General features: G+C 50.0%; 1 protein-coding gene across 3 annotated transcripts; it reads left to right on the top strand.

Moving 5' to 3' along the window:
* Nucleotides 1-3,587: 3,587 nt before the first annotated feature.
* GOLT1A (golgi transport 1A) lies at nt 3,588-23,638 on the top strand. Of its 3 annotated transcripts, XM_029227297.1 has the most exons (7): nt 3,588-3,694; nt 12,711-12,802; nt 13,825-14,003; nt 15,905-15,968; nt 18,317-18,378; nt 21,294-21,403; nt 23,311-23,638. In XM_029227297.1, the coding sequence occupies exons 1-7, from the start codon at nt 3,670-3,672 to the stop codon at nt 23,622-23,624; spliced, it is 846 nt and encodes a 281-aa protein (XP_029083130.1). In that variant the 5' UTR covers nt 3,588-3,669; the 3' UTR covers nt 23,625-23,638. The 3 variants fall into 3 exon arrangements, with proteins under 3 accessions (XP_029083130.1, XP_029083129.1, XP_029083128.1); XM_029227296.1 differs by lacking the exons at nt 18,317-18,378; nt 21,294-21,403; nt 23,311-23,638 and adding an exon at nt 16,645-16,967; XM_029227295.1 differs by lacking the exons at nt 3,588-3,694; nt 12,711-12,802; nt 13,825-14,003 and adding an exon at nt 15,009-15,399.
* Nucleotides 23,639-23,851: the final 213 nt, after the last annotated feature.

Raw genomic sequence — 23,851 nt, 5'->3', positions numbered from 1 at the left:
GGGTTGCAAAAGGGGGCAGTAGTCAGGAACTATAAATGAAAAAGCAACTAGCAGAATGCCCTTTAAGGAGTAGTGCTCTGTAACCGTGTGGTCGTATATTTATTCTTGAAGAGAAGCATGCTAGGGTCAGGCGGCAGCCAGGCTTCAGACCCTGCTGCTGACAGGGAACGGGGGCCATGCCACATGCCCCCTTATCTCTAAGCCTCCAGTGCAGAACTGGCTCGCCCCATTGCTGAGATTGATGGAGGAAAGGAGATGCCGTGCTCAACTCCTGGCCCCGCTCCTTGCTAGCTGCATGAAGATTTGGACAAGTCACTAAAATTCTTGAGTCTCAGTTTCCTCATCTGTGAAATGGGGATATTAACTGCCATCTTATGGAGCTCTCAAGAAAGTCAAATGAAAAAATGGATGAAAAACCCTTTGAAAACAAATTCATTTACAAATGAGAGGAGATGGTGGTGACACTGTGTTGGCCCCTTGGCTGCCTTTAGGGACATGATGAGGGAGGAGGGAAAATGTTTCCCAAGGTCTCCCCTTTGCTGGCTCCGTAGCCTTCGCTGGAGGACGTCAGCAGGGGCCCTGTTGTTCAGCCATCTGAGGTGTCCTCCCCCTGCCCACTTCTATTCCTCCAGCCCCAGGGAGTAGCTCCACCATCCCAGCCCTTCCCCACGTTGATCAGGACAGGCTTTCCAGGGCCTACGTCCTCCTCCCTGGGGTTGCCCCCCATGAAGGGGGCCCCTCTCCAGGACGATGGGCTATAGACAAACCCCTTGGGGCCCAACTCTGGTGCCCAGTGCTGTAATCTGAGAGTCAGATGAAGAGGGCCCAGATTCAGGAGGGTTCAGTTCTGAGCTTACAGGTGGGCTCCATTGTTAGGGGAGGTATTGTTAGTTGCTATTTTATACTCCTGTGGGAGCAGTTTAAAACCACAATTAAGAGGAGATCAGAAGTCTTTCACATAACAGCATTTAACAGTGTAAGAATAATAGTAATATTAATAACAGTAATTATTATAACTATACTAGAATAATAAGAACAATGGCTCGTTATTTACTATGAGCCAGGCACCTGGTTCTATGCAGTTCACATGCGTTTACTCACTAATTCTCATTATATCTTTACGTGATAGGTACTATTATCATCAAAGGAACTGAGGCACAGAAAGGGTGAATAAAATACCTGTCTCATGGAGCTAGGATGAAGCCCAGGGCGCTCTGATTTTATAGCCTGAGCTCTTAACCTACCAGTTTCAATGGGGATGATACCGCCCCCTAGGGGTGATTTTGGAAATTTTCAGGGGAGCTTAAGTTGTCTCAGGGCTAAGGGGGCAAAACTATTACTGGCATTTGGTGGCTGCAATGCACAGGGCAGGTTTCCAAAATATATAATTGCTTTCTGTCCTGCACAACTTTAAAATGTACAAACGGACTAAACCCACTACCAGTATGTCAGTCATACTGGAATTCATGATAGTCCTAACAAGTTTTTATAAGCTAAGTTTTTTTTAAAAAATAAGTTCTATGAATAACTCAGTAAGTTAGGAGATGGTTATTATGGAGAAGGCTCTTAAGTGGAATAAAGACATTGCCTCAAAATTGTTGAATAATCTACTCCACGCGTTGTCTACACAATGTATTCTAACATTGCAACTACTGTATATTTGGTTCCAATGCAGCAGGGTCTTACTGAATAAGCAAAGAGGCTGACTGAAAACAGTTGACAGAGGATCTCTGAGAGAACCTCATTAGAGCAAAGATACTTGAAATGCAAGGGGTCTCCTTGGATCTCCTCAAGAAATGTTTTTAGAAATTATTTCATATTATTGCCTCCTTTATATTTTTAAAGTTTTTTTACAGCCCAAAGACGAACACCTACGTTGTAACAATTATATGTGGAAATGTTTTGGGGAATTGCCTGTTGTTTTTCTATTTTTCTCTGACACTGTCCCAGGGGTCCACATTCAATTATGCTAAACGGCTTATATCACCACTTCTCTTTCCAATCCATCCACTCTTCCCCATTGCCTATTGGAAATATATGATCTCCAAGGCCTTTTAAGGTCGCACAGACTGAATTTTGCCTCAACACATGATGGCGTTTCAAAACACAGATCTATGTGTCTGTGACATGTCGCCACTACCCCACCCCATGTGGTAACATGGGGAGCTATTTAAACGACACGCACAACAAACGCAGTTTTTGGTTGGTTTGTTTGTTTTTTGGCTGCGCAGCACGGCTGGCGGGATCTCAGTTCCCTGACCAGGGATTGAATCCGGGCCATGGCAGTGAAAGCCCTGAACTCCCTCAAACTCAGTTTGTTTGCATTCACATGGCGTTTCCTCAATGTCTCCACCTTGCCATCTATAACTTGCTTTGCTATGTTATCTCTACTTCAGTGAAGTTTATTTCCCTCTTTTTTTATATGCAAGGACCTCTGGTCTGTTTTTACTTAGCTAACATTAGTTTTTATTCTAGTATTCACTCCCTACTGTTCTTTCATTTTCTTTTATGGAGAGAGGGGTTATTTGGGTTTTTTGGAGAGGTGGTGGTATATAATGGTGGTCTATTTCTCTTAAGTTCAAACTTATTACAAGTAGGTGCAAGCAATCTGCCTACTTACGTCTTCTGTTAAGTCTTGCCTGAACACATATACTGAGAGACATTGTGTTTTATTATAATTTTTTCTTCTTTATTATAATTAGCTTTGAGGGTTTTTTTAATGATGTATGTAGACTGGTCATATCATCTATGAATTGCACTGCAGGATAGAGGGGACATTACAGAGGGAATGCTGGCTCTAATGGGATTGAGAACCACTGCTCTACAATGAGAGAAAGGATGTTAGGAACTGTCCAGCCTCTCTTTTTTTCAGGCCCACAGAGGGTGGAAAGGATACAGCCACATCTACACAACTGGTGGGTGGATTAGAACCAGGCTTCCTGAATCGTTGTCCAGCCCTACCCTAAGCCTAAATTCATCTTTCATTTTCCATAGCTCAACTTCACAGTCCAAAGTTGGGCACTGCTGGAGGAAAGGAGGTCGAAGCCCTCCGTGTCTAACTCCCTTGGGACATTTTTGCCCTAGATTCAACCGAATCTGGCGCTCTCCTAAGGCTGCCAGCAACAGGTTTTACTCGGTTGTTTGTCGCCCCTAGTGTCTAGTGTGGGTACTGGCACAAAGCGAGCAAACTACTTACAAGATGAATTTAGTACTTTTCCAGAGAGAAACAGATCCCAACTCTTCCCACACCTTCCACCAAGCCAGTAAGGAATCCAGGTACTTCCTAAATCCCAATTCTTCCATAAAGAGTCCAAATTTTGCAAAAGAGATGGAAACAGCTGAACTCAGCCTCAGGGCATGGGGTGGTGGGGAATACAGGGGTCAGATGGGAGTGGCCTTCTCCGAGTGGGCGGAGCGCGTGGGTGGGAGCAGTGCCCTCTGGGAAGAACCCGGAGGGAGACTCCTGACTTTAAGCAGCCGCGCGCGTGCGTGTGGGGGGGGGGGGGGGGCGCGCGCGTGCGTCTGTCTAGGGGGAGTTAATGATTTACCAGAGGCTCATTTCACAACTTACCAAGGGTCAGCTTCCCTTGGGCATGTACAAGTTCGGTCCTCTGGGCTCCTCACCCCTTGCCAGCTTCCACCCGGAAGGTCCCCCAGGCAGCCCGCAGCATGATCTCCATCACCGAATGGCAGAGTGAGTGCGAGGGGCCGGTGCTGTCGAGGGGGCTGGCTGGGCCGGCTAGGGTGGGTCAAGATGCAGCCCTTCCCAGCCGGGATCTTTCTCTGGGGAACCTGCAAGGCGACCTCTGGAGCTAGTGGCTGGGAGCTGCCCTGCTGGCATCCTTCAGGCAGCACGGCCAGGGCCGGGTGTGGCTCCCTGCCTTCCAGGGGTTGGGGGGTTGCCCAGGGCCCCCAGGTAGCCAGAGGCTGGTGCCTGGAGGAACTGGCAAGTTCACCACTCAGGCTGGTCCCTTCCCCATTCAGGATTCTTAAACATGGGATACTACAAGGGTGGACCTAGAAGGCCTCTGCCTATTGAGACATCTTTCCCCCACAAACTCTTAGGGTATCCTGTGGCCCTGGCTCCTTCTTATCAGAAACTAAACTCAGATCCCCTCCCCAAATCACTCTGTCCTCACTCCTAAATATCTTTCCCCTTTATTCAGGGAGGTAGTCCCAAGGTCCAGGAGAAGTGGTGAAAACTGTGGCTCTATAAGTTTCATTTGGGTGAGTTACTTAAAGCCAGTGTCTTATCTGTGAACTGGAGATAATATTCATTCATTCACTGAACAAATTTGTCTCCTTTATGTACCAAGCACTGTTTTGGGCACAGGGTATGCAACAGTGAATGGAACAGACATATTCCCTGCTTATGTTCCAGAATGAGGAAACAGGTAATTAGCAGATGAAGTCAGTATGTAGTATGTCAAATGGTGATACCTCCCTCTGGACAAAAATAAAACAGGGTAAAGAAGCTTCGGAGTGCGGGGTAGGAGGGGTGACTGTTTTGTATAGAGTGGTCACTAAGCTTACCTGGGAAGGTACTTTTATACAGAGACCCATAGGAAGTGAGGGAGCAAAGCCACGCAGCTGTCGGGGGGGGGGGAAATGTTCTAGGAAGAGGGGACCGCCAGTGCAAAGGCCCTGAGGCATTAGCATATTTTGGTGTGTTTGAAAAACAAGGAGGCTGGTGTGGGTGGAACAAAGTGAGGAGAGGGGAGAGCAATAGGAGGATAGTCAGGGAGGTCACTCAGAGGCCAGGCTGTGTAAGAATTTTGGTTTTATCTCCATAAGATGGGAAACAATTAGAAGGTTTTGTGCAGAGGAGTGACATAATCTGCTTATATTTTTAAAAGATCACTCTGGGTGCTGGATTGAGAATAGACAGACTGTGGAGGGGTGGGGTCAGCAACAGAGAGACCAGTTTTGAGGCAAGAGATGGTGAAGGGGACCAGTTCCGAGGTGAGAGGTGATGGAGGAGACCAGTTCTGAGGTGAGAGATGGCGGAGACCGGTTCTGAGGTGAGAGACAGTGGAGGAGACCAGGGTGGTAGCAGCAAACTGGTGGGGAGTAGTCAGTGCTGGATCTGCGCTGAGGAAATTTCTGAAAGGATTTGCTGATGGCCTGGATGTGGGTTGTGAGAGAAAGAATTCAAGAATGCCTCCGATATTTTCAGCCTGAGCAATTAGAAGGGTTGAGTAGCGGGGGAAGGCAGGATTTGGGTTTTAGACATGTCGAGTTCCATGTCAAGTAGGTAGTCAGGTATATTAGTCTGCAACGGAGAGAAATTTGGGAGTTGCCAGCGTAGGGATGGTATGTAAAACCATGAGGTCGCCTGGGCACAGTTTCTCAGCCTCCCCACTACTGACATTTGGGGGCAGAGTAGTTCTTTGTTGTGGGGGGAGGGGGATCTGTCCTGTCCATTGTAGGATTTTAGCAGCATCCCTGGCCTCTACCCACTAGATGGCAGTAGCACACTCTCACTCCCACTTGTGACCATCAAAATGTCTTCTTATGTTACCAAATGTCCCCAGGGGAACAAAATTGCCAACCTACCCATCAGCCCCACCTTCCACCCCAAGTTGAGAAACACTGACTTAGGGGAAAAAATAGAAGAGGGCTGAGGCCTGAGCCCAGGGGCAAGCCAACATTAAATCAAAATGGGCTAAGTTCTATGAAGAATGTGCTAAGTGAGTCCTACGAAGAGAAAAAATATGAGGGAACCAGACTAAGTCAGGAACAAATAGTGGACCAGGTTTCCCTGAGAAACCGACATGTGCGTTGAGACCTGAAGGAGTACGTGTTGGGCAGATAGCGAGTGGGGAGAAACCGCATGTACCAAGGCCCCGACGCAGGAAGGCTCGTCATGGAAACAATGATGTGTTTGGAGTGTGGCAGGCAAGGGCAGAAGATGAAGTTGGACAAGCAAGCCTAGGCCCCATCATGCAGGGCCTGTAAGCCAAGGCATGGGTGGGAGGACTCTGTTGCATTCTAAGCCAGTGGGAAGCCATGACGGATTGTACGCTGTGCTAATATGTTTTCCAAGGCCCCTGACTGCTGTGTGGAGAAGGGATAAGAGGGTGGCAGGAATGAAGCAGGAGACTAACTGGGGGATGTCGCAGGAGTCCAGGAAAGAGATAATGGTGGCTTAGAATTAAGTGGTAAGAGTGGAGAGAAATGGACAGCTTTCAAGATACATTTAGGAGGAAGAAGCAATAAAACTTAGCTGTGGATTGAATGGAGGAGGGGTGGTAGGAACAGTGAGGGAGACTCAGTGATGGATCTTGGGCTTCTGCCTCGAGCTGCTGAGTGGGTGGTGATGACATTTCATTCATTTGGGGAAAACTGCCAGGTGCAGCTTGAAGGAAGGAAAATCAATAGCTCAGTTTGGACCTGTTGAGTTCAAGATGCCTTGGAGAGAGAAAAACATGCAGATATGCCAAGTAAGCAGCTGGATAGGAGTTTGGAAGCTCAAAGGAGGCATGGACTAGAAAGATAAATATCAACATTGTCAGCACACAAGAGATACTTAAAGATGTGTAAATTCGTGTGAAACTAGAATGAGAAGAGAAATGAGCTGGAGCTGAAGCCCTGAGCAATTCAAACCCCAAGAGAAGAGAAAGAAGTGGGAGCTGGTGAAGAAGCCTGGGAAAGAGTGGCCAGATAGCAGGAAAGAAATCAAGAATATGGTGTCACGGAACCCACCACAGGACATTTCAAGAAGGGAGTGGCCAACTGCTGACAGATGAGGACCGACCCCTCTCCTTTGGATTTGGGAACATGGACGTCATGGAAGGCCCAAGCAAGAGCCTCTCTGTAGAGGGGGTGGGGGCAGAAGTGGACCGGACAGGGTTGGTGAAAGGCACTTTTTCTAGAGCCAGTCTGCTGGGTTCACACCCTGGTTCTGCCAGCTGCTGGCTGTGCACCCCCTGGGCACAGGTTAAGACCGCTCAGTGTTTCCGTTCTGTTTGTGAAATGGGGCTAAAGCACACCTACCTCATAGGCAGTTATGAAAATTCAACGACTTAATACACATAAAGTGCTTAGACTGCCTGGTACCATATGTTCATTAGTGTTAACAATTATTACTATTAATCACTGTTGTTAATTTTGAAAAGAGAAACAAGCTTCTTTCTCTTCCCCTTTGCCTCCTTCCTCTTCCTGAACAATTCAGTCTTAAAGCCATGAGGTAGCAGGGGGGCGGTGCCCAGGGCGGGTGTCAGGGTCCTCGCCGGGCTGGCGGGTTCACACTGGTGCCAGGCCAGGGGGAGGGGGGCATCCCGGGACGGTTGGGGTGGAAACTGGAGAGTAACTTTATGGTGGAGGGGCCTGCAGACTCCACCTTGATGAAGTGCTTAAAGAAACATCATTCAGTAACAGGTCAAATTGGAACTGTGCATCACCTAATAGATGTAGTGAGAAGAACACAGCATCACCTCTTGTTGATATCTCTGCATAACCTGAATCTAGTCATGAGGAAACATCAGACAAACCCAAACAGAGGGACAGCTACAGGATAACTGGCCCAAATCTTCATAAGTGTCAAGGTCATGTCAAGGAGAGACTGAGGAACTGTTTCAGACAAAACAGCCTGAAGAGACATGGCAACCACATGCCACATGTGATTCTGAACTGGATCTTCTTGCCGTGAGTGATATGACTGGGACAACTGATGAAACCTGAATGGGGTCTGAGGGTTGGATGGTAGTAATGTATCAGTGTTAATCTCCTGACTTTGACGTTGTGTCCTGGCTGTATAGGAGAATAAAGGAAACCACAGCCAAGTATTCAGGGGCGATGAGATAGCCGGTGGCAACTGCTTTCAAATGGTTCAGGAAAAAAATTCTTTGTACTGTACTCGCAACTTTTATGTCCATTTGATATTGATTTTAAAAAAAGAGGGAGAGGGACTTCCCTAGCGGTGGTTAAGACTCCGCCTGCTGGGCTTCCCTGGTGGCGCAGTGGTTAAGAATCCACCTGCCAATGCAGGAGATGCGGGTTTGAGCCATGTTCGGAGAAGATCCTACATGCTGCGGAGCAACTAAGCCCGTGTGCCACAACTACTGAGCCTGCACTCTAGAGTCTGAAAGCCACAACTACTGAACCTGTGTGCCACAACTACTGAAGCCCGTACGCCTAGAGCCCTGCTCTGCAACAAGAGAAGCCACCACAATGAGAAGCCCGCACACCGCAACGAAGAGTAGCCCCTGCTTGCCACAACTAGAGAAAGCCCGTGAGCAGCAACGAAGACCCAACACAGCCAAATAAATAAATACATAAATTAAAAAAAAAAAAAAAGGAAAAGAGGGAGAGAGGGAGAGAGAAAGTGAATGGTGTCTGAGGCTCCCTTGCACAGCCTCAGATCAGGGGGACCCATCCGCCTGCTCCAGGGGATATTGATTTCCTTGGAGCTGTAGCTGCTTTCTGGAAGCAAGAAAGACATTGAACCTGGCTTCAGTTAGTGCTGCAGGGCGGGGTCTAAACAGGACTTTGGAGCAGCCATCAGCCCGGTGGTTCTCTGCGGGTCTGGGGAGGGCCCCACTTCTCACCAGGTGGCGCCCTGGAGAGCCAGGCCTCTCTGGAGAGTTCCGTCAGTCTCCCAGCTGTTCTCTGCCCCCAGAGCCTGGAGACTGGGTGACCTCCAGCAAGGGGTGCGCTGCCCCAACTGTCTGCACCCTGAGGACGGAGGGCTGCAGGCACTGCTGTCACTCCTGGTGATGTGTCCCATCCCGCACCCTCTCTGCCATGCTTTCTGCCCCGAGAAGAACTTCAGGAGCAGCCCCTGGCTGGTAATTTGACTGAAATCCCTCAGCTACTCCACAGGTGAGAGGCAGAGCAAGGTCTGAGGCTTGTGTGTGAGAAAAACAGTTTCTGACCCTTTTCTGTGGGGTTTTGTGTTCACGGTGCAGTTTCTCCGCTGAACGCTGGAAGCACTAATTGTGGCCCATAAAGAAGGCTGCCTCCATTGCAGAAAAATTGTGGAAATGCACCAGCCCTTGAAGGCCAGTGTGGAACAAGTCGGAAAAGTAATAACCATACAAGCCAGCAAATCATTGTTGCAGAAAGAAGTATAATATAGAAGACATGAAATATGAATTTGAGAAATGTATGATTTCTACAAAATGAGTAAGAGGCTGTACTTAAGTGTTTACAGCATGGGCATGTGGATATTCTAACAAAACAAAATGAAAACGCAATAAAATGCCCATGTTATGTTTCCACACAAAAATATCTACTAAGGGAGATAGACCGGAAGGGTGTATTGTCAGAACTGACCTACTTCTATGGTGAGTGTAAGCTAATAAGAGATTTTTATAACGGGCATAAAAACTTAAAATACCTTTGTCATTCAGATTAAAGAAATATGGTTGTGGTCTTCCTCCACAGTACCCTGGCCCGTGTAAAATTATCATGACAAGATAGATGTACTTCTAGATCCTCAACTCACTGTCTCTGAGGGTAGAAAAATCATGCAACATGGAAAGACAGAACACAAACTTCATAATGACCAAGGGGGTTGTACTCTACCCAGTGTCTTGGGCTCTAAGAGATTTAATTCAGGCAGGCATTCTAGGACATGGAAACAGGAAACAAACTTAAATAGATTACGGAGATTTGTCAGAAACAGGAGGAATTGCCATTAGTAGCAGTTGGATTCTGGGCGGGGGGGGGGGGGGGATATGCTGAGAGAAGTGATGTTGTACTCATTCCTAGCAAACCCAGCTCTGCCAGAATGGAGACCCAATTAGACTGGCATTTTTCTAGAATATGAGTTGAACGAGGTTTCAATCCATAATTTGAACAATAAATCTCATCTCTGTATTTTTAAAGATCTTTTAAAGTCCTTTGGCCTTATTTCTATACTGGAACTGATCCTAATCCTCTTAAGGTCTGTATGGTAACAGATTAGGAAAGATTAACTACCTACCTGAAAGACGATTGTGTTTCATTTTCTTTCAGTTGTAAATATAACTTAGCCAGTAAACCTAATCTTAAGAATAAACCTAACTAAGGAGGCAAAAGGCTTGTACCCTGGAAACTACAAAATGTTGCTGAAAGAAATTTTAAAAGACACAAATAGGTAGAAAGGCCCATATTCATGGATTGGAAGACTTAATATTGTTCAGATGTCAATACTACAGAAGGCAGTCTACAGATTCAATGCAATAATCTATCAAAATCCCAATGGCATTTTTTGCAGAAATAGAAAAATCCATCCTAAAATTCACATGGAATCTCAAGGGATCTTGAATAGCCAAAGCAATCTTGAAAAAGAAGAACAAAGTTGGAGGTTTCAAACTTCCTGATTTCAAAACTTATTACAAACCTACAGTAATCAAAACAGTGTGGGACTGGCATAAAGACAGACATAGAGACCAATGGAATATAAAAGAGAGCCCAGAAATAAACCCTGGCACATATGGCCCCATGGTTTTCAACGTGGGTGCCAAGACCGTTCAATGGAGAAAGGACAGTCTTTTCAACAAATGATGTTGGGAAAACTGGATATTCACAGGCAAAAGAATGAAATCGGACCCATACCTTACACCATATGTAAAAATTAACTCAAAGTTCATTTTAGCTCTAAGTAAGATCTAAAACAAACTCTTAGAAGAAAACATAGGAGAAAAGCTTCATGATGCTGAATTTGACCATTATTTCTTGGGTGTGATACCAAAAGCACAGGCAACTAAAGAAAAAAATAGATACACTGGACTATATGAAAATTTAAAACTTCTGTGCATCAAAGGACACAATCAACAGAGTGAAAAGGCAACCTACAGAATAGGAGAAAATATTGGCAAATCTTGTATCTGATAAGGGGTTACTATACAGAATATACAAAGAACTCCTATAACTGAACAACAGAAAACTCCAAACAACCTGTTTTAAAAATGGGCAAAGGACTTGAATAGACACTTCTCCAAAGAAGATATACAAATGACCAACAAGCACATGAAAGATACTCAACACCACTAATCATCAAGGAAATGCAAATCAAAACCTCAGTGAGATACCACCTCACACCCCTTAGGATAGATGCTATCAAAAACAAAACAAAGCGAAAAAACAGAAAGTAACAAGTGTTGGTGAGGATATAGAGAAGTTAGAACCCCTTGTACACCACTACCGGGAATGTAAAATGGTGTAACTTCTGTGGGAAGCAGTATGGTGGTTTCTCAAAAACTTCAAAATAGAACTACCATATGGCCCAGCAATTCCACTTCCGGGTATATACCCAAAAGAAGTGAAAGTAGAGTCTCGGAGAGATATTTGCTCACCCGTGCTCACAGTAGCATTATTTACAATAGCCAAAAGGTGGAAGCAACCCACGTCCATCCACAGATGACTAGATAAACAAAATGTAGTATATGCATACAATGGAATATCATTCAGCCTTAAAAAGGAAGGAAATGCTGACACATGCTACAACACAGATAAACCTTGAAGACATGCTGGGTGAAATAAGGCAGTCACACAGAGACACGTACTGTACGATTCCAATCATATGAGGTACCTAGACTAGTTAGAACCATAGGAAGTAGAATGGTGGTTGCCAGAGAAAGCGGGGAACGGGGAGTTGTTTAGAGGGTACAGAGTTTCAGTTTTGCAAGATGAAAAGAGTTCTGGATGTGGGTGGCGGTGATAGCACAACAAGGTGAATGTACTTAGTACCACTGAACTGTATACCTAAAAATGGTTAAGATGATCAATTTTACTTGTATTTTATTGTAATTTAAGATAAAATTTTCAACTTGATTCAATTTAAAAACGAAGCAACACAATGAACTGTCATTTGTTGACTACCACAGCGGCACAGATAAAGTAAAATTAACAATTCTGTGTGATGGAGGGGGTTTAAGAGAAAGGGGACTTCATATCGTAACTAGCCTATCTGTGCTGGGCTCCCTGGCTCTGAGGCAACTCCTGTAGTTCCAAGAACGAGGAGACACAAAGCAAAAGACACACTGCTGCTGGGGCCCACCTGTGGCTGAAGTTAGGGTTCCGAGGAGTGTGTAGCAGGGCAGCCACGGTGCTGGCTGTGGCGTAGACTCCGAGGTGATGAGCACATTTCTGGTCAATGACTTCTCTTTCCCAGTCAAGTGTGAGAGGTCGTCATCAGAAGGCTGGGAAGCGGGGCGGTTTAGAGAAGGAAGGAGACACTGTAAAGAACTGTTCAGGAGGGCAAGCCTCCTGAAATAGGGCAGGCCAGCTGGGCAGTTGTGAGACACTCTGGGGATATGACTGTGAGTTTTAAGTGGTACCCTTCGGCCCTGGTGTGAGTTGGGCATAAAGTGGCTCCCAAAAGCAAGAGGCCAGGAACAGAGTAGGCAGAGGGCTGTGTTCAGCCAGAGACCCAACCCTGATAATGATCTAGGTGACGTGGCATTTGAAGACATGAGGAAACTGAAAATAGAAAGTGGTGAGAGTATCCCTAGCTACCTCATAGAGATGTTGTGAGGACAGGACGCCAGAGTATATAGAACTGACCAGCAGTTTCCAGGTGCTAAACATAGATTCGTGCCCATCCTTCCCTTCCCCTCCTGTCATTCCCTGAGAGCACAGAGGCCAAGATTCCTGGATGGCAATGGAGCCACGCCATCCCCTGCCCCCCAGAGGGCACCTGGCCAGCGGCAATGGGGGGAAGTTCCAGCATCCCAAGCTGCTCCCCAAAGCCCACCCCACCACAACCTCCTTGCCCATTGCAGAGATTGGTGTGGGCACCACCGGCTTCGGCATCTTCTTTATCCTCTTTGGAATGCTCCTGTACTTTGATTCGGTGCTCCTGGCCTTCGGAAACGTGAGTCCCCAAGCCCTGTGAACCTACCTGAGGTCTCCGTTGCCGGGAGGGTCAGCCCTGAGTTTATTCAGATCGAGCCCATCCAGGCGCTGGGCACCACCAAGCGCAGGCAGGCAAGGGGTGGCTGGGGATGGATGCTGAGGCCTATGGGGCACAGAGAATCTAAGGACCTGGATTCTCATGCCAAGCTCTGGGCAAGGTCCTGAGGGTACCAAGATGAATCAGACGCCCCGTCAGAATCCCACCACCTAGGGACAGGAATGTCACATCAACATACACGACTGGGGAGGAAGACAGGGGCAGTGGTAAAGTCACTGTAAGATAAACACATCTAATATGAAACAAGGTGCTTGGAGAAAAGAGAGCGCGCCCTGTGGGAGAAGGATGAAAAACAATTTAGAAAAATAAGTGAGTGTGGGGAGGATAAAGCACTTCCAGGTGGATGGAACAACAAGAGAAGAGGTATGGAGAAGGGGAGGGAAAGCATGGAACGTGCTGGAAGAAAGCCAGAGAGTTAGGTTTGACAGGAGGCCAGGCACTCTTAAGGGATCGTTGGGAGGCAAGCTGAAGGTGGTGACAGGGCCACAGAGTGGAGGGCCTGGAGGGCCACAGGCTGGAGCCCTGACACTGCCCTGTGACTCTGGGTGTGGCTGCCTAACCTATTTAGGCTTCAGCCTTCACCTTTGTAAAATGGAGAGAATCTCACTATCTTTCCCATCTTACTTAGGAGGTGTGATGAGAAATGATATCATAGAAGAAGAAGTGCTTGGGATCCAAGAAATTGGGTCGAACTGGGTGACAAGCTAGAGACCTTCAAAGGTCTCCTGGTGCACCCTGCCTCTGGGCACCTCTGTTCCTAAGCAGTTCACATTACTCACCCTCTCCAACACTATCCCTCCTTGAAGAGTGAGCAAGTCCTGCCGCAGGCCTGATGCGCAGCTCCAGGCCTGGCCCCTGACTCCCGGGGGAGCAGAGGGAGCCAGGGTGTTTGTTCTCACACCCACCCCCTCCCTCTCCCACAGCTGCTGTTCCTGACTGGCCTCTCCCTCATCATTGGCCTGAGGAAGACGTTTTCCTTCTTCTTCCAGAGGCACAAGCTCAAGGGGACCAGCTTCTTCCTGGGGGGCGTGGTCATCGTGCTCCTGCGCTGGCCCCTCCTGGGCATGTTCCTGGAAACCTATGGCTTCTTTAACCTCTTCAAGTGAGTGCAGGTCCCCTTCCCCTGGATGGGCCCACCAGGGCCTCTGAACGGCTGAGGTCAGGTTTGGGCAGCATGACCAGCAGTGCATACAGAAGCTGGACTTTATCCTGCAAGAGACGGGAGCCTCGGAAGGGTTGAAAATGGGGAGGAGCATCAGGTGGGCACCAACCATAGGCTGAAGGACAAGTTGGAGGAATCAGCCCATCCATCAGTAAACATGGAGTACCTGCTGTGTCCCCATCACTGTGCCTGTCACCAGGGAGGAGACACAGGACCTGCCCTCAAGTCTGGCAATCCAGATAGGGAGGAAGAGCAGTGAACTAAAATCTACTAAGCCCCTCACATGCACCAAGCATGCTCACAAGCAACCTCTCATTTTGTCATCTCCACAGCCCATTGTAGGATTGTCCTCTACTTGCAAATAAGGAAACCAATGCTCAGAGCCCTGCCCGAGCTCTCACAAGTAGTATGCAAAGGATCTGAACTTGACCCAGTTGTCTGTGGCTTCGGCCCGTCCAGTGTCAGCCCGGGCCTGGTGAAAGACACGGTGGAACTCAGCGAAGGTGTGTGGCCTCCATCAGGGCCAGGGAGGTGTCCCAGAGGAAGCAGAACCTGAGACAGGCCTTGAGGGGTGGGTTGGGTCTCAGAGAAGACTGAAGTGTCCTTAAGGAGAAGAAAGAAAAGGATACTGAGGAAGACCATCTCTGGGGCACTGTGGAGAGAACAGGGGTGGGATGGGGATGATGTGGGCTAGAAGAATCATGGCTTATGGACTCATGGGAAGGAGCTGTGGACCAGGAACCGGAACCATCAGCTTACTCAGTGTAGCCTTGAGAACACCTGGTCGGCCCGATGCCCTGGCTTCAGAGACGTCATGTAGTGTGGTTGCAGGAAATGAAATTCTCCCACATGTGTTCTGCCATCCATTATTTTTCAACGATGTCATTATTCAAACAGTCATTCATTCAAATAGTCAGATATATAAAAAGTACCTACTACGTGCCAAATACAGGGCTAGGTGTGGGGATATGGCACTAAACGAGGAGAAACTTCCTGCGGAACTTGCAATTTAGTGAAGAAGACTAACTCTGACAATAGTTACCATTTATTGAGGACGTGGAAGTGTGAGTGGGGCCACTGCAGACTCAGCAGTTCTAACCAAAAGTAAACCTTGAGAAAGACACCTTGCAGCAGCATGGAAGGGGCCAAAAAAACAAAAAAAACAAAACAAAAAAACAACTCAGAGCTATAGGAGACCCAAGCGAACCTCAGGGACCTGAGGCCCAGGGAAAGGAAGTAGCTCAGCCAGAACTCAGATTTCTGCTCCCCTTCCCACACCAACCCCCGTGCCTCCAAGCCCTTTGAGGGATCACCCATCCATGCCAGGGGGTGTGTGGTAAGAATGGGGCGCCGAGGCGTGGGGGAGAATAGTGAGCACAGCCTCCAATAGCGATCCATGCCTGGAGCCCAGGAAACATGCGGCAGGCGGTACACACCCAGTCTAGGGAGGAGAAGACAGTAACAATAATAAAAATAAACATTTCCCAAGCATTTCTCTGTGTAAGGCCCTATGATGTAGATATGATTATTATTAACCCCATTTTACAGCTGGAAATAGATTCAGAGAAGTGAAGAAATTTGCCTAAGTTTATACAGCGCCAGTGAGTGGTAGAGCCAAGATTTGAACCCAGGGAGTCTGACCTCAGGGCCTTCATTCTTAACTACTCCACTTGGCTGCCTCTCAAAAAAACAGGGGTGCAGAAGCATGCCCGTCCCCAGTGCCCAGGGGCCCATTCTCTTGGGAGCCAAAGCTGGAGCCTTAGGGGGGACCTTAGCCTCGCTGCCCTCATCCTCCCCTCTGGGGCCATCACTGACCACTCCCTCCGCCTCTCTGCTCCTAGGGGCTTTTTCTCTGTCGCCTTTGACTTCTTGGGCAGTACCTCCAACGTCCCCTTCCCGAGCACGGTAAGTGCATTATGCGTGTGGCTTGGCGGCGGTGCCTTGGGGTGGGCGAAACACGCGGACTTAGTAGAGCAACAGCCCCAGGCGCAGTGGACACTTCCCCATCTCCCCCCGAAGCCCCTTCCCCAGGCGGGCCAGCCTCAGCTCCTCTTCCCCTCCCTGTACCTTCTCCATTTGACAACAGCAGAAGAGATGACGGGTGTGAGCAGTTGTGCCAAAGGTGTGGGTGTAGAGAACGGTGTTTGTCAGTAGCTCCCTATTACCGCCAAAGAAACGGAGCCTTAGGGAGTCTAGGTGACCCAGCCAGAAAGGGCCAGACTTCCGGAGAGAGGGCTGAGTCTGGGCCCCAGGCAGAGAGAGGATGTGTGACAGCCAGTGACAACAGGAAAATCAGGTGGCAGATTCTGTCCTCTCCCTGGGGCAGGCATGGGGCAGTGGTCCCTAGCCCCTGCCCCTCCCTTTCTCTGAAGCACCGGACAGAATACAAGCTCTCTGAGAAGCTCAGAGAGGCTCTAAGCCAGCACCTTGACATGACCGCCCCCTGGACACACCCCCGCTGTCCCCTCTCCATATCTGCGCCTGGCACTGCTCCCAGCTCTCAAGGCCAGCTTCGTAATAACCTAGATATTGAGTCTGCTCCGCGCTCTTTGTCTGGAGTAATGATTCTTGGCTCCCACAGCTGTTCCGGAGGCTTCAGGGCGCCAGCTCAATGGTCTGAACAGCAGAGATAAGCTGCTTGAACTTGGATCATTGGTTGAGGGGGCTGGAAAGGAAATGGGGGCCACCCCCTCAGGCCCCCATCCCACACTGACTCATCTCCCCATCATACCCGGACCTCTCCAAGTCCAGAAGGAAGGATGGAGCCGAGTGACTGACCTCAAATCCCCAAGTCAATGCAAGAAGCTGTCAGGACCGTTGGGAGCAGAGATCCAGGTCCCGTGGAGATTGAACGGGGATCACACCCCACCCTGTATTTATCAGAGGAAAAGCAAAGATTAAATCCCCAAGCTGTAAATGTGCCTGAGACTCAAAGTCAGTGTCTGTAGCCCATTAAGTCCATTCTCTGACTCAGGGCAGGCCCACACACACGGCGAGAAGCAGGCCTGCTCTCATGACCTATCATTCTTACCCTCGTGTCTACTAGTCCTAATGAGTGAGATAATATGTTTGCAAGCCCCTGTTAGCAGGAGGTATTAAACAAGTGTTGGGTATTAATCCCCATCATGGTGGGAAGTGCTTCTCAACCATTAATTAGGTGGATGTCTGCACAGCTCACCCACCAGGTAGCCTCTGTGCTGAGGTAGAGACATAGCCCCTACCTTCCAAGGGCCCCAGTCTCTGTCCTGGGAAGCACTTTATTCAAGGGTAAAGCGCATCCTTGCAGGCCCAAGAAAGAGACAGGAGTCCCCCGCAATGCGTACACTTAATAAGTCTCTGTGAGGGCCCCTGTGTCTGTACGGAGCAAAGGAGCGGGTGCTGAGGGTGCAAAGGGAAGGAGACCTGCCCCACTTCAAAGCGAGGCTCACAGCAATTCCAAAACGGTGTGATCGAGGTGCCACAGGACGTGACTGTGGGGCTCCAGGAGCAGCACCTCCGGACACACTGCAGCTGGAAGGCACTCCTCCGAGTTCCCTTAGTGCTTCTCAGGTACGCCCACCTTCTAGAGCTGCAAAGGTGCTGCTTTCTTAGCCAGCTGCTCACATACCTGTCTCGCCCATCGGACCTCGGCATGTTCATCTCCAAACCCTGTGCTGAGCCCGTGCTCAGGAATTGCTTGGGGAAAGAAGGGAGGAAGGAAGGAAGAGACAATCCCCCCACCCAGTCTCAGATCCCAGATCCCAGCCCAGGAGCCGCCTTCTGGTCTGAGACCCCAACTGAGCTGCCAGAGCCGGGAGCACACGGGGAGCAAGGAGCCCCCGGGGCAGACTGTGCCACCTCCTCCCCCTTCCCCCCCTGCATCCTACTCACTTGTCTGGAGGGGGAACATTGCCCGCTGACGCTCCGCCCCCCCGCCAAACAGTCCATTTCCATGTTGTTTGGGGCAGAATGGGTCTTGGAGTGGGTCGGGGAGAAGCGGTGAGAAGGCTGGAAAGAACTAGCGGCAATCAGAAAGCCAGTCTTGGAAGGCTTCTGGAGGGGCAGAACAAGGCTGATTTCAGTCATGAGAACCAGGAGGCGAGAGTCAGCCGTCATCGGCTCGGAGCGCCGTGCTCTCTGAGGGGGTCTGAGGAGGAGGGAGGGGGAGGCAGAGGTGGGCCTATGCCTGGAGACGTCACCATGGGCTTTATAAAAGGGACGTGACCAGGGAGCTGGTGACAGCGAGCCCAGGAGCCCATCTCCCCTCCCTCCAGGTGTTCACTCAGCCAAGCAGTGTCATCACCTCGGAGACCCCTCAGGACGGAGCCAAGGCAAGGTAGGTGCGCTGCAGCACCCACACAGGGGAAGGCTCTGGCCGGACTCAGGGAGGCTCCCAAGCTGGGAGCAGGAATTCAGTTCCAAGACTGACAGAGGTGTCCCAGGCAGGCCAAGGGGGTGCCGATCTTCCCTGATTACTCGGCTGGCCAGATTTATTCTGGGATGTCTGGGTAAATGATATTAACTTGCACTTTATGAAACCAGGACCTTGGGGATTCTTTTCTGTAGAAAGAATGAATACAGTGAATGAACTCTCTGGCTGGGATGAGAGGCCACAGAAGCTTTTGGAGGGAGCTGGGGAACTCCTGGGGCTCACAGGCTCAATAGGACTCCTCTGGGCAGTTCCCTGATGTGTGGATGGCAAACACAGACCTAAACAAAGAGCCCCCGTGTACCCTGCCAGCCCTGGCACTAAGAGGTGGGATCACCGCAGAAGGGAGCTGCCCCACCCCAAAAGCTTTCCAACCAAGCCTGGAATTCCTGTTACTCTCGAGGCACAAAACCCCTGGGACAGGGAGACCACAAAAATGCCCACAGCAGGACAGCCACTCGTGGCCCCTTGGAAGCTGATGGTTCTTTTCCAAACAACTCAATTCTACCACATGTGTTAAAAGCCCCTGTGCTGGGCAGTGAACCAAGAGTTGGGGGAGGGGTGTAGGTGTGCATTGGGGACAGGTAGTGGGGGAAACCCAAAGTTCTCATGGTAAGTGCTACCTATGATGGGATGGGGAGGGTGCAATACAGGTGAGAGGAGCATGAAGAAGGAACACTACCTTCTAACCACACAGCCTGCCCTCTGCCTCCTTCCCCACTCACCGTCCTGCTTCTGAAGAGCAGCCTGAATGCTCCATGTGAAACGCGCTAATCTACACACATTCCCCTCTGGCTCACACCGCCTGGGGAATAAAGCCCCTGGTGGCCCCTTCCCCAGCCTCATCACTCACTCTCTCTCCAGCAAAGTTTCACCGTCCTAGCAGGCCGGAGGGCCTGCGCTTCCCTCCACACCCAGCTCCAGCTCCCTTGCTGGGACTGCCTTCAGTGCTCAGAAACTCAGCTCAGGTGCCACCCCCTGCAGAAAGCCTGCCTGGACCCTCCACATCAGGCTCCCATGGGCTCTGACACACCCCCAGGCCTCCCCACCCACCCTGTACTCATGTGCCTCCAGCCTATCATTTACCATGTTATTTTGAGATGATTCTGATTACGACTCAATTTCTTGTGCTAGATCTCAGGGGAGGGCCTTGGGGAAGCAACCCTGTGTCTTAGCACACCTGTGCACCCATAGCACCAACCAGGTGCTGCGATCAGGAATGATTTCTGAACTAACCGGGACCCTGTGCATCCATGGTCTGAAGCCATAAAAGAAATGGTTTTACACTGTTCTCTCTAGTGGACTGATCCTCTCTCTACTCCATGCCCTGCCCCAGGCCTTAAGGCAGGTGCAGAAAGCCATGGTCTGGGTTTCAGGGTGTCACAGAGTCAAAGTCTGCAAGGATAAGTGACCATCTGAGGGGACAGTCGGTGGCCAGTCTGACTCAATGCTCTTATTTTATACACGGAGCAATAACGTCTAGAGATGGGAGGTGACTTGCTCTTGTCTCACAGGGAGGGAGGGTGGAGCTGTGGCTATAGATCTGAGCCCTCCTAATCCCACTCTTACTCTACCCCATGCCTGCGTCCCGGTTGGAGCAGGGAGAGGAAAGGGGAGTGGGGGCAACAACAGAGGGATGGATGGGGCTGAGCCACCGTTAGGAGCTGACGGGCACAAATGATAGTCCCCCCCACGCTGCCCACTTTACCGCTCGACCACAGAGGGAGGCTCGAGCCTTTAGATCTGGCACCCACTCCCTTCTGCTCAGCCTGCAGTGCTGCCTGGCTCTCCACCAATTTGTCTTTAATCATGTTTGGACAGTCTCAAAATGCCTGGTGACTTTTTCAAAGAGAAATCAGACTTGGGAGCTGGAAGAGCTGGGGGGTGGGGGTGGGGATGAGAGGGGAAAGGGGATGAAGAGGGGGTCAGAGCACACAGCTCCCACCTCAACAGCCAAAATCATGAAGTCAATTATATTCATATCCTCTCAGAGACCACGGGGAATAGAATATGGAGACAGTTGACCTGATAAATCAGGGAAAGTTTTTTTCTCTTTCCTGAATTACAGGCAATAAGACAATTTAATGACGGTTTTCAAGGCTATGAAGGGTTATGAGAGCAAGCAAGATGATTGCCTCTTTCTTCATTTTTCTTGAAAAAGGAAAGGAATTAAGTTCCCATTACAGCAGGAGGGAACTGGGCCAGGTTCGGGAAGGCACATTCTAGCGGGGAGAGTGGAGCACAGAAAGTTGTCATTTATGCAGAGCCCAGCATGGAGGGAAGAAGTGCCGGCTCCCAGGCTCCAGAGAGCAGGTTGGGACCTCAGCGTCCTCCATTCAGTGGAACTCCTTGCCCCACTTCACTTCACCTTTCCCTGCTCACTGCCACACTGCATCTCATTCCTTGTTTCTCCAACATTCCTCTCAAGCAAACCTGAGATTCAGAATCCTGGCCATTTTCCAACCCAAGCAGTCCTGCCCCTTCCACTGATATGGATCCTTCCTCCCTCCCTCCCTCCCTCCCTTCTTTCCTTCTCTCCTTCCTTCCTAACCTTACTGGCCTCACCTGCAGGAAGCCCTCCCTATGATTCTCACCTAGCATGATTTCAGCTTGGACGATACGGTGCAAGTGGTCTCAGTCCCATTTCCGTGCTGTGTCTGTTCAGCCTCATCCCTCCACTGAGGGCCTCCAAGGGCAGGGGCTGTCTCCTCCCTTCCAAGGGTCCCACTCCATGCTGGGATCTGCCCCATCACCCAGCCCAGAGGGCGTACCTAACCTAGTGCCTACTCCCTCTCTCTGTCTTGGTCTCCGGACACTTCCAGGACCACGATGAGCTCCCTGCTTTCTCGGCAGCTGATGGTTTTCCTTTGTGCCATCTCCTTCAGGGAGACATTAGAAAAGGCGACGCCCATGGAGAATCCTAGAGCCACAGGTATGTGTTTTCTGGGAAGAAGGGTGGGAGGGAGCAAGTGAGTTGTTGCAAAATGAGAGTTACCACATTCTTCAGATATGGCGAGTCCCGTGACGTGAATTTAAAGCTGCATTTAATGGAAACCTAAGACTGATACATGCAACACATTTAGGGGCCTCGCTAACCTTGCAAGCAGGAGTGTCTTGCCACTGTCACGGACATCAGGAGGCTCACCCAGGTTCAGGTGCTTTGTTAACCACAGAGCTCCTGCATGGTCTTCTCTGCTCTCCGCCAACCACCTCTCTGTGCAGATCTGCTAGGAAGGAATTTAGTATGCAAGTTTGTCTTACCAGTGACCTCAGTTCCTTTATGGGAAATTTGAAAAAAAAAAAATAGCCTACACAAAAGGACAGATCCTTAATATCTGTCAACATTATGAGTTCATTGTGAAACTGATGAGCTGGAGAAACTGAGGCCCAGAGAGGTAAAGAAACGTTCCCGAAGTCACTCAATCCAATGCTGCAGAAACCCAGCAGGCATTGAGCTCCCCAAGAGTGCCCTCTACAGGGCATGAGCCAGGACGGTGCTCATCCCCAAGTCAGGAGCGGGGTTTAACACTGCTGGGTGGTCAGCTTGGCCTCTGGGGACCTCAGTTCCTCTAGCTGTGGAACTTGCAGCATTCTCTCTACACACAAGATATCACTGTGCCCATAAGCTATCCCAAAGCAAAGAGAACATGGCCCTGGGTGTCCCTTGCCAAGTGTGTCTTCTCTCCTGGGATCGGGTGTTCTTTCTGGGTGAGGGAGGATCCCCCAGAGTATAACATCATCACTGCCCTGGAGACATTGAGCTCTTAGCTCTTTCTGGCAAAAGCTTAGGTGATGCTAAAAACAATAGCCTAAGCGGTGATCCTCCTGCTGGGATGGTGGCTATAGCTAGAAAGGAAGTCATTGTCTCTCCCATCTCAGCCAGGCCCAGGACCCTCCTAGGAAGATTATAACTAACTCTGGACCATGCCCGCTCTTCTCCAGAGTATGCCAGGGCACTGAAGAGCAGGGCTCAAAGCCAACTACCCTCCACCCAACACACACCCACTCACACCCCAGACCTCATTTCCACTGATCTCCTGCCACAATTTGCTGGGGTCATTGTCTCCTGAGAGCTAGTTGCGCTACTTTACTGCTAAAAGGTATAGTGCACTTAATGAGCCTTGCATGTGAAGTGCCTTCCAAATTAGCCTCCTTAACCCTCAGTATGAAGGGGAAAGATTATACCTGGAGTGGGGGAGGTGAGCTGGTTGAGGTGACCCAGATAATTTCCCTTCTTTGTTGAAGTCCTTATATAGCCTTTTAGGGGTCACACTTGTTGGGGGTGTGGAGGCACAATGGTCTTAGCTTCACTTGCTTCATTTCTGTAACTACGAGCCTTTCATTAGCTTTTATATATTTAACAAGCATTTTTGAGGCCCTAGTATGTGCAAGGCACTGTTTTCAAGACTCTGAGAGACTCAGAGATGAATGAACATGGCCCCAACCGCCCTAGGAGCTCGGTCTAGTGGGAGCCTGATGCACGGGCGGGCCAGCCAGAGGGCCACGAAGAGGAGCAAAGCTGGGTGTCCAGCAAATACTTGAGTTTTCTTTATTTCCAAGCTCTACCCTGCTTGCTTCCTAAAAAAAAAAAAAAAGTAATCAATATAAAAGACATTCAAGACAATTCTGTAAAACATGTGAAATCAAAGCTATATTGAAGGAAGGAGGGGCAAATGGCCTAACCACCCAAGCTAAGATGCTGCTGAGCTTGGAGCTCTGAGCTTCCTAGGGGTCAAGGAACAAAAGGGAAGCAGAGGTTGGGGATGTGAGTAGGTGTTCCAAAGCCGTCTTTCCCGGGCCCCGGCCTCACGTCAGCCTCTCCCTGTGGCTCTGTCCTAGGCCCGCGGCTCAGACCCCCGGCGCTCCTGGCCTCCGGGGCGCAGAGCCCGCGGTGCGCGGAGAGGAAGCCCGCCGCTGCCGGGCCGAGCCCTCGGGGGGCCTCGCCGTGCCCTCCACCCGAGAGCTCCGCTGGGCCCCAGCTGCCGGGCCTGTGCGCCCCCCGCAGTCGCCTGATCCCCGCCCCGCGCGGCGCGGTGCTGGTGCAGCGGGAGAAGGACCTGTCCGCCTACAACTGGAACTCCTTCGGCCTACGTTACGGAAAGCGGCAGGCTGCGCCGCCCGGCAGCCGCGGCCAAGGCGCCGGGCGGGGCTGAGCGCGGAGGTGCGGCCTTAGACCTTCCAAATCGGGGCCGGGGCTGGGGGCGGGGCAGTGGGAGGGGCCTGCAGCTTTTTTCCTGAAGCAATAAAGGAAATGCTGCCGTCTCACCTGCTTGTGACCCGTGGCTAATTTTTGCAAGCGGCGCGGATGAGATTGTTGCCCTTCTCTCTCAGTTGGATCTTCAGCTGGTTTTAAGAAGGCTTTAGTGTTATCAAGGTCAAT

Source organism: Monodon monoceros, unplaced genomic scaffold (assembly GCF_005190385.1).
Source record: "Monodon monoceros isolate NGI ecotype Baffin Bay Population unplaced genomic scaffold, NGI_Narwhal_1 Super_Scaffold_18, whole genome shotgun sequence".
NCBI classification, from domain to species: domain Eukaryota; kingdom Metazoa; phylum Chordata; class Mammalia; order Artiodactyla; family Monodontidae; genus Monodon; species Monodon monoceros.
Note: the sequence above shows the minus strand (reverse complement) of the source record. Positions and strands in the feature narration are given on the sequence as shown.